General features: G+C 46.8%; 1 protein-coding gene across 1 annotated transcript; it reads left to right on the top strand.

Annotated features, from left to right (window-relative positions):
* Positions 1–4,133: 4,133 nt before the first annotated feature.
* On the top strand, positions 4,134–7,322 carry LOC119282125 (zinc finger protein GAI-ASSOCIATED FACTOR 1-like). Its single transcript, XM_037562450.1, has 3 exons — positions 4,134–4,556; positions 5,902–6,307; positions 6,393–7,322. Exons 1-3 carry the CDS (start codon positions 4,283–4,285, stop codon positions 7,246–7,248), a joined length of 1,536 nt encoding a protein of 511 aa, XP_037418347.1. The 5' UTR covers positions 4,134–4,282; the 3' UTR covers positions 7,249–7,322.
* Positions 7,323–11,167: the final 3,845 nt, after the last annotated feature.

The following is an 11,167-nucleotide window of genomic DNA, read 5'->3' as shown; positions in this document are numbered from 1 at the left end:
TCAAGAATGGCGCATTAACCGTTTTAGATTAGTAGTCTCTTAGCAGTATCAGTTAATCCAATGTGCAGCATATGCCTAGTATTTTTCGGTGGTACCGTGAGGACAACTTGACAAAGCAAGCGACAAATTAAACATGTACCAAAGTCCAAAGACTAAGCATAGAGATAGCAATGGTAATATTCTCTGCTACTGTCCCTAGTAGGAATAAAAGTAAGTAGCAGTTTTCTTGAAGAAATTGAAAGGACGAGCTTAGTAGCTAACTAAGTGATGGATTAGTCATCGATCGCTAGGTTGATTCGCTAGGCTAATCAAGAGATGGATACTGATCAAACACTTGTTATAATTGGCTATTTGGTCTAGCCCATTGACAAAAGTCTCCAAGAGAAATCATAAGCTACATGCGTAGTTTTCCTTCTCTTTCCCTATCACGTCACGGTCGCGCGCGTGGACGTTATCGAACAACCGAGGCCGGGCCCTGGCACGGACTCGTTGGGGCTAGCATATGTACGTAGTACCTGATCGACCACGATGTACGCTGTCTACAAGACAACCAGCATATATGTGCAAGAAGTTATGCCGTCAAACTACAGATCCTAAGCACAGGAGCAGTAAATTAAAGCAGCCGATGCACTGCATCTGCCCTTTTCCTTCCTTCATTTCTTTCTTTTTGAGCAAGAAAATGTGGTGCACTCAGTTCAATTCAATACATATCCCGTTGATTGCCTAAGCTTTTTTTTCGCTATCGAAATGAATTATTCTAGAAGGAGGATAACCACCGGCCTCTGCATCGATGGTATGCACAAAATCATATATTATTCACCCGCAAAAAATCATATATTATTAATTGTTCAACAATGTCGATCAATTCAAGCACCAACACTGGACAAATTGGCTTAAAATAAAGAAAAATAACGAGGCCATTCAAATCGAGTCATCGGAACGAGTACTCGATCTCCTTTGGTTTATAGTTCATCTAAGAAAATCAGAACTTTTGGTTTGCGAGGCTACTTGTGTTGAATGGGCAAATACTAATTACACCATTATTTTCTGTCTAATCTTGGTTCTCAATGTGAAATGAACCAATGGTGTTTAATTAATTACACTTTTTAGATGAGCCTGATAATAAAGTAAAAATAAGAGAGTAGTTTAGAAAAATGAACAAAAGAGTGATGGCCATGGTGTTTCATTAAGTTAGAAACAATAACAATAAAATGCAAGAATTTCACTCATGACAATAGTTGGGCCTTGCTCGCCAAACAATTAGGGACGAGAAACCATGATTCTAGTCCTCACAAGATCTGAATCCTTCTCAACAGAGATATGTCCTGACACCCTATCCTACATCAAAATACAACCATTGTTTCAGAAACACTTTCAAACACAATTCATAATTTATTTTCGCACACAATTCAATGATTTATTCATATTTTAATCAATTTCAGAAACATTCCCCCAACAATTCACTCAAATTTCAATTATTTTATACATGTTTCAAAATTAGTCATGTTATGAATAGTTGTGAAACTTGCATTTCAAACTTTGAAACAATAATAAAACCTTTTAGCCCCAAACAAGTTGGGGCGGACTAGAGTTAAAACCCATAAGACCATGAAAACTAGTCACAATTTCTAGCACATGGATGGCTAACTTCCACACATACATGCCCATGCATGGCTAGTTCTTTGGTGATATTTTCTTTTGGGTTTCATCTCCATAAGAGTGATTGAGCATTTAAGGTTGGCTCACCAAGTCTATCACAACCCTTCTCCTTTACCTAGACTTGGGACCGGCAATTCAAATGTTTGAAACTAATTGCAAAAGGTATTCCGATTGTTCAAGTACTTTATTTTTTAGATTTTTAATTTTGTGTAAAAATTCCTTGACATTTTTTTTGCATGTACCATTACTTCTGAAAATATCTAGTATAACCATTCTATTGGAAAATTATAAATTATCTCACCAATTTCAAAGTCGTCACAAACTGTTCATTTCGATCCATTAGATATTGAAGCCCTTCCAAAAATTGGGTTGTTGCCACGTGCCAAAGTTGTCGCTCAAGGGTGTCGTTGGTGTGCCCCACCGCCTCCTTATATGCTTTCATTATCGCCAGATAGGGAGGGGTGGGGGGGGGGGTTATTGGATCTTGTGATTCTCCTCTCTGGTATGTTATCTCATTGTCTATTTGTTTGTCTGAGTTTGTCGATTTGCCCTCGTCTTGCCCATGTGTGAGTGCCTCCATTCCTCGCTCTGGCTTCTCTGGCTTGGGCATATTTGGGACGTGTCTCCAACACCCATCGTCATCGTCGGCGTGGTTGAGTTTGTTTACGGTGCTTATGAGGGCCCTCCTACTCCTCTCCCCACCCTCCGCCCCTCACCCCCTTTCAATGGCCCAGGTGGCGGCTGCTCCGCACGGCGTTGGGTTGGTTCCCTCATTGCTCGTCGACACCATGCCTATGCTCGTGCAAGTGGTGTTGGCTCTAGGTTGTTGGCGATTTTGTCCTTGTGAAGTTCAGCTTCAATCACTATTACCGACAACATCTCGGTAGTCGTGTTGTGTGGTTGGTTGTTCATAATCTCGTTGTGGACGTTCCTCGCTTTTCATGCCAATGCCATGTGTTATACATTTGATCTAGTCTAGGTCGTCTTGGATCATGTTGTTGTTTGGGTTGCGCCATCTTCAGCCATGTAAGGATCATAGTTTGCTTAGGTAGCACAAGTTTTTGGCGATGTAATGGTTATCCTGCAACGTTTGAAGAAAAAGAAAAGAGGATGGGTATTTGTCTTTGCCTTTTTAAACTGCATGTGTTTGTCCAGAACCAAGTACCTCCAAACCAGGTATGTGTCCTATGTTGGGTTCATCCTCCTTTTTACGCCAAGCACCATGCATCATCAGCATGCAGCATGCATCATCGTTGTCATTCCCCTGTCAATTCCGAGGTCTCTGAGCCAATCAATTCGGTAACGTAGCAAGAGCCCTTGAGTCGTGAGTACTACTGTAAAAAAACAGCCATATGTTTTGCTTAAGCAAATCAAATTCAACTTGCTACTATTAAAATAGCGGTACAAATTCAAGATATTTAGCATGAGAAGAGTGGTTTTGGGGATCGGGTGACCGCATTTTAAAATCTCAAATTGACTGCCTCTGAATTGAAAACGAGGCGTGGAGCCCCTAGGCACGAAAACAAGGCAACAAGAAGCTCCTCAATTTAACCACAAGTTGCTCTCATGGCAAGAAACATGCGTATTTTATGCCTCCCCTCCCGGGAAACCTTGAGCATTGTCTCTAGCAGATACCGATCCCGAGGGAGGCAACAACCAAGGTGCATGCTAGATCCAAACTACGCTAGAACAAAAGAACCACTGCAGCTCGAATGACACTCTCCGCTACAGATTACACTCTTCACATCTACTCCCTCTGTCCGGAAATACTTGTCGGAAAAATGGATGTATCTAGACATATTTTAGTTCTAGATACATCCATTTTTATCCATTTATGCGACAAGTAATTCCGGACGGAGGGAGTAGTATTTTTGTTTCAAAAAGGAGGTTGAAACCCCCGGACTCTACATTCAAAAATGCACACAAGCATCTTTATTATGTTACTCAACAAATTCAGACAAAACAAATATTATATGCTCTACACCTACGAGCTTGATGATGTGCCCTGACCTCGCACCAACGCGCACCATCTAATTTGGTGGCCTCGTCAAGCCGCCCAACGGTGAGTCGAGATCATCAACCAGTCTAGCAGACTCTCAGCACGCCCCGCATGCACACGCTCTGGAATCCGTCGCCGCCATCTTCCGCAGTAGTACTCGCGGCTATATTACTCAGAGTACTCTGTAGTACTAGCATTTTACTCGATGCCATTACAAAAGAACAAAAGGAGCTAATCCCCCTATTTTATAACGAAGTAAAGCATTACAAAATGCATGAGAAGGACATGCGTGTATCATATTCATGCGGAGTGCACACTCAACTCAAGTCATCACTGACACACATCGATAAGGACAGGAACGCCATTGAAAGGTAAAATGGACGAATGTGGCGATGCGTGAAAGCTGAACAGGGAATAGAAGGCATAAATATAAGACCAACCAACCCCCTTCCTCTTCTCCACTGTCACTCACAAAGTCACAAGACACAAGCGGTTTGGCACTGATCACTCACCCACCTCCTCACAGGGCACCAGGAGCAGGCACGCAGCTAGCAGAATTCTGGTCACTGAAGGTGGTCGATTTTGTGGCGCTTTGTGAGCCTGCTGGTAAGTGTGTTCTGGCGCATGCGTAGTTGCATGCCGCCCATGGCGTGCGGTGCCACGGGGACGGGGGAGTGCACGGGTAGCTTCTCTTCCGTGAGCAGCACGGTGGAGGGGCTGGGAGAGGAGTTCCGGCTGCCGTACCACGGCAAGCCGCCGTTCCTGGCCGGAAGCCCGCCGGAGATCGGTGAAGACGACGGCGATCTCCGGCTCGTGATTGCTGGCACCTCCGACTCGCTGTCCACCCCGCCGGCTGCGACCAAGAAGAAGAAGAAGCGAAGCCTTCCCGGGACTCCAGGTGCGTACATGCATGCATGGAGGCCTCTCAATCCATCCTTCATATGACTTGATTTTTGATGAGCAATTGCATGAATGATTTGGACTGTTTCAACTTCGGTTGAACTGCTATATATTTGTTCTGGGACAATTTTAGTTGCTAAATTTTGTCTCTTTTGCATGAACTCTGTGTTTCCTGGTCGATCTTGTCACTAGCAATTATTGATTTGGCGAAGTCAATAGTGGCGGTTGCTGTTCATCAGTCAGTCCAAGTCTCCTGACACTGAAAAACTAGGACGGGAATGACAAGACATATATATTGTACTCCACTAGATTGCTTGTAGATTTGTTTGCAAAGATGCTTAGTGAGTTGGCTATAGTGTAGTAGGTTTAGTACTAGTAACAAGATAAATCGCTTAATTAAATTTCTTAGATAGTGTTCCCCGCAGAAAAAAAAAATCTTAGATAGTGACCTTGAAATTATATACTGAAAACCTCCTGCTAGAAGTCGATCCCATGACTGAGTGCAAGAGAAATGCTGCGGTATATGCCAAGTTTCTATAATTTCGGGGACAGTTGTAGTAGTAGTAGTATTTTGAAGTGTGGTATGCATGAACCCATCCTTCATATGACTTGTTTACTCTCTCCGTTCCAAAATACAGTAGTATTTTGAAGTGTGGTATGCATGTGAACCCATCCTTCATATAACTTTGATCATAAATTTAACTAACAAAACCGGCTACAGCAGGAGCAAAAGTGACACCGGTGGATTCACATTCAAAAGAAGTTTTTCAATTATATAATTTTTTCTCCCACCGCAGTCGGTCTTGTTGGTTAAATTTATGGTTAAAGTTGAATGTCGGAAAGCGCGAGCGCACTATATTTTAGAATGGAGGTAGTATATTTGTTCTTGGAGATCTTTACACGCTAAATTCGTGTGGTTTTAGTTCCTGAATTCTTTCTCTTTGCATGAACTTTGTGTTTACTTCTTCTTGTGACTACAATTATTGATTTGTCAAAGTCAATAGTGGCAGCCAGTGTTCGTCAGTCAGTACGTCCAAGTCTCTTGACACTGAAAACCATGACGGGAATGACAAGACTATACTGTACGCGTCTGTTTCAACAATATACTCCACTAGATTGTTCGTAGATTTGCTTGTACGATTATTAATGAGTTGGCTATAGAGTGGAGCCTATGGTCTAGGTTTAGTAACGCGATCGAGAAATGGTTAATCAAGTTTCTTAGCTAATGACCTCGAAATTATCTAGGGAAGATCGCTTAGAAATGCTTAGTATTCACGCCACGTGGCTTTGATTTTGGGCCGGGGTAGAATTTTTCAAGTGTGGTATGCATTTGTTGCATGCAGACCCGAGCGCGGAGGTGATCGCGCTGTCGCCGCGGACGCTGATGGCGACGAACCGGTTCGTGTGCGAGATCTGCCACAAGGGCTTCCAGCGCGACCAGAACCTGCAGCTGCACCGCCGCGGCCACAACCTGCCGTGGAAGCTCCGGCAGCGCGGCGCCGAGGGCGGGGCGGCGCCGCGGAAGCGCGCGTACGTGTGCCCCGAGCCGGCGTGCGTGCACCACGACCCCCGGCGCGCGCTGGGCGACCTCACCGGCATCAAAAAGCACTTCTGCCGCAAGCACGGCGAGAAGAAGTGGAAGTGCGACCGCTGCGCCAAGCGCTACGCCGTGCACTCCGACTGGAAGGCCCACGCCAAGGTCTGCGGCACCCGCGAGTACCGCTGCGACTGCGGCACCCTCTTCTCCAGGTCCGTCCGGCTTCCTCCGTCGCCGTCCGTTGCATGCGTCCGCCGGCTCCGGCGATGTATCATCGAACTTTGTGACGTCATGCAGGAGGGACAGCTTCGTGACGCACCGGGCCTTCTGCGACGCGCTGGCGCAGGAGAACAGCAAGCTGGCGCAGCCGGCCATGAACATGGCCACGGTGGCCTCGGCGCTCCAGGGCCAGCAGCACGCTCACCACCACAACCTCATGCTGCCGTCCACCCACGCCGATGACCTCGACATGGACGCCGACGAGGCCTCCGCCTTCGAGCCGGACATAAAGAGCCCGCACCTGAAGATGTTCTCCGACTACGACGCCGACGCAGCCGACGCCGACAACCCGCTGGGCTGCATGCTGTCCAGCCTCGGCGCCGCTCCGTCGGCCTTCAGCCCGAGCAGCAGGCTGAGCATGCTGGGCCTGCAGGCAGGGCCGAGCGACGCCGCCTCCATGGGCGGCTGCTACTCCCCGGGCAACGGCGGCCTGGCGAGCATGTCCGCCACGGCGCTGCTGCAGAAGGCGGCCCAGATGGGCGCGACGACGTCGAGCGGCTACGGCGTGAGCTTCACCCCTGGCCACCCGGGCCTCGCGTCCACCATGGCCGCGCTCGACCGCTTTCCTTGCACCGGGGGGCCGTTCGGGGGGCCGACGAGAGCCTTCGGCGCGTACGACGGGGTGGTCGGGTTCGGCGTCGGCGGGCTGATGCCTGGCCAGCTCTACAACGACGGGGCCAACGGCGGCACCACAAGGAACGCTGGACCGGCGGTCAGCGGCGCGGACAACCCAATGGACGATGAGCGCCGGCGAGCCGCCGCCGGCGACGACGTGCGCGTGGTGGATTACATGGGCGTCGAGCACCAGAGAACAAGCTACGGTAGCGTGAGTAGCGCCAGCCCGTTCGCGGATTACACGGGCCCGTGGCCCTAGGGTCGGCCTTCTAATTCGAGACTTCAGCACGATTGTGTACTGTTATCTGATGAATCTACAAGAGATTTCTGCTACGTGTTCATCCATCTACATGAGCCTGTGCAAGTACAGACAACAAAGTAGCAAAGCCTTATTTAACTAGTCAACCAGCAGCAGGTCATGTGGAGTAGAGACTCTCGATTCAACCAAACTTTGTTTCACTGTTACAGCAGAGATGGCTGCGCATCTCTCAACTGAAAGACACTTGTCCCAATTGTCACAGGTTGCAAGGTGTGGAGCAACATAAGACTGCAACACAAGTACTAAAAACGTCTTATATTTTGATACGAAGGGAGTAGATCAGATGAGATCGCAACTCTCAACATACAGAACAAGTCGCTTCCCAAATGCAGCGGACAACAACAGTAACAACACAGATACCACAGGGAAGGAGTACCTTCTCCAGTTGCATAGCATACATGTGCAGCCATGTGCTCTTCATTGGTGGCACCCTTGTCACAGCTCATCCAAAAGGTTTCCTCGATCGTATCCTTCTTCAAGTGGCATCCCTGTTTCGGAGAAAACAGAGCGAGGGTCAAGATAAAGGTAATTGGGCATCACGATATATTCGGTTTGCCATTAGTTGAGCATCAAAATATCAGATGGGCTAACAAGACGAGTGGCTAGTCCGACGATAGTTAAATGTTTGGTGCGCCTAGAAAATAAAATGAATTTTCACTGTGATATATCTGAATCACACATAATGAAGAAGCTAGAGAGAACCGGCGTTAAATCAACCACTTGTGTTCAAGATATACAATCCACTAGGCAACATTCAGAAGAACAAAAGAAAAGAAAAAAGTATTAGCAATCCCATACATAGCTTCTGGTTCACTGTTGCGATTTAGATTGTAGAAAATTTCACCATGAATATATTTAAGAAATAGGAAGCTAAAATTCCAGGCATGATGGGTTCCTGACCATTTCTGTGCAAGGGAGAAAACATAGTGGTGAACAAAGTAGACACATTGACAAGGCTAGGCATTTTTCAGCTCTTAATCTTCTCATTATGTTCTATACTTGTGCACCTCCCATTTTCAGTTCTGCATTGATTGTTAGGTAAACTGTGATACAGCAAGTCACTTTTCAGCACAACTACAAATTGCTACTATGAGACTAAGACCAAGTTCAGGAAGCATGACTTCTGGTGCCAGCACAAGGTTTAACAAAAGTAAGCATTCCATAGAGTGGTCTAGCAAACGACAACTACCATTGACACTATAATGTGCAATTTTGCAACTATTAAGGGTGAAAATATATGGGTGATAGTTGGATTCGGATATGTGTAGCCATCTGAGTAGCATTAGGGATGTAAAAGTCAAGTGCGGATCCACCATGGTAGCATATCGAAAGGGGAACTTCTGTAATCTTTTAGTAGCTAAGAAACAAATCGGCATTCCTCCATAACTCCTGCTTCTCTTTGTTCTCTTATCTATCCACAACATCATTTGCAGCTAACCCATTACACCCCGACAACCACACGCAAGAGACTATGACCACAAGTAGACACCTTGCAATATTCCTCATTCACAAGTGATTTCAAATCACGTTACATCAAGCATTCACTAGTGTCGCCTCTAGTATCGTTAAATGATTTCAAATAATCTTGCGGCAAGTATTCTCTAATATCACGGAACTAGTATAGTTAAAGAGGCCCAAGGAACCAATCACATATGTAACACCACCACACAGCTACGGCGAACAATGACATGCACAACGCACATTACAAAACTAGGTAACCTCTACAAGGAAACTATACAGATCACAAAAAAGGCAAAAGGCAAACCTTGAAGGGCTATCCATGAGCACAGGGAAGATGGGAGGCCAGCTCATCATAAAAGGATAGATTTCAAACAAATCATACTCCCTTGACACTCTGCGCAGGGTCCTGCGTTTGATATCCAAGTAGAGTATGCATTGATCCATCTCCAAAAACACAAACTCATTATAGTCCCCCACATGGATAATCGTGAAATCAACACTAGAATCATCCTCAAGCAAATCAGCACATATTTCAGTCAAGCAAATGGTGTCCACCAGCAACCAGTTGTCCCCATTGTGGAGCCAGATGTGAAGTTGAAGCTCCTTGATATGGATGAGATACACACCAGAACCATCATCAGCCCGCGGCAACATGACGGTGTCCAGTAGTTCAAAATCCACCCCGTGTGGGGCCGGAATTGTCGATGAGATTGAGGCCTTCAAATCCACGACAACAATGTCTTTCATTGAGCTCACCGCATAGATTTTGTTGCCGGACAGCACAGCTCTGCAACCAAGTCCTGGATGCAGGTCGCAGTCGGCCAAGGTAAGATGTTTGCGCCAGGCACCATCACCATTTTGCAACGTATACACATGCACAGGTTTTCTTATGATCTCCACGACGAGAAAAAAGATGGACAAGCCATCCCCTTCTTCTTTGGAGAAGAGCCGTGTCCAAGTGGTGGAGTAACCGGATTCCTCGATTGTGAGGTCATATCTCTACCATAGCACAGCGGGTATTGCACTGTAAATGCAATTTCATCTCTGGGGCTTTTTACCTTGTGCCAGCTGGTGACGACGCTGCCGTTCCGGCAGACCGCCATCAACATCTGATTGGTATCTGAGTCGTAGGTGTCCAAGCGGAAGTCTGCGCGGCGGATGACGGCAGCGAGCTCCGGGGGCTGAGGCAGCATTGGGACAAAGCGTGTGGCCCCCTTATGGAGGCCTTTGATGTAGAAGCCGAGGAGTGTGGGCGGGTGGAGCTCGCGGAAACGGCGGAGGAAAGCGCGATCGGAGGCGTGGCTGAGCCAGCGCCTGCAGACGCCGGCGGCGCGCACGAGGCTGGTGGGGAAGCCGACGCGGACGATGATCTCCGTCAGGAGGTTGTCGTCGTCGAGCACCTTGGACACACACGCCGACGGCAGCTGCGCGTCGCCCTCCGTTCCGTCCAGACCCAGCGGCGGCTGCGCGTCGCCCCCCGTTCCGCCCAGACCCAGCGGCGACTGCGCCTCTCCTTCCATTCCTGGTCTCCGCGGGTTTAGGGTTTGGGTAAGAATTGAAAGGGGATCGAGGCACAGGTCGATGGAGATGGAGTGAAAAGTCGATGCCTCCCCTCCCTGGCCATGGCCTGTCAACCAAGGCCCATCCAGGTCCAGCCCGAATTAGAAAAGTAGGGCCTATCAAGCCCGTAATACCAATCAGGCTTGTTTTATAGCCCTTAAAAAAAACTTACAAAAATCTACACCTCTAAAAAAATCTACAATTCATTTACATTCTGTTTTCTATAATTCTTATTTTTTACGATGATTTTATGACCAAAATGATGGCTGGCAACCATCATTCAGCGGCAAGCTTGGATCAACTGTTCTTGTTTATATTAAACGCCTGAATCAACTGTTCATGTTTACATTAAACGGGCAGGTATGTTTGCTTCACGGTTGATACTTGCTAGTAGTGGTAAAAGAACACAAAGAGAAAGAAGAAGTTTTTTCAACAAGTGTAATGTGTATCTGTGTGTGGATCTCTACCTGCTATATTTTTACTTCCATTTTTCTAATTTTGGTGCACTGCAGATTTTCCGCCGATCGTTTGTCATGTTTCTCTCGTGACATCCTTCGGAGACACTAGCCCCGAATCATTGAGTTTTTTTTTTTTGAAAAGAGGGACTCCCCGGCCTCTGCATCAGAACGATGCATACAACCAACTTTTATTAAAAAGCAAATAGTTTAACAGAGGTCTTAAAGTCACAATGAAAATAAAAAAGAGCTCACAAAGAGCCTAAAAAAGCAATCATAGCGCCACAACCGGCCGGCATAAACAAGATAAGAAAACTAATTGCCTATTCTATTGCATGACCGACATCCAAATCGGTTGAAAATATCCCGTGCTACCATCTCCC

This window comes from Triticum dicoccoides, chromosome 3B, assembly GCF_002162155.2.
Source record: "Triticum dicoccoides isolate Atlit2015 ecotype Zavitan chromosome 3B, WEW_v2.0, whole genome shotgun sequence".
NCBI lineage: Eukaryota > Viridiplantae > Streptophyta > Magnoliopsida > Poales > Poaceae > Triticum > Triticum dicoccoides.
Note: the sequence above shows the minus strand (reverse complement) of the source record. Positions and strands in the feature narration are given on the sequence as shown.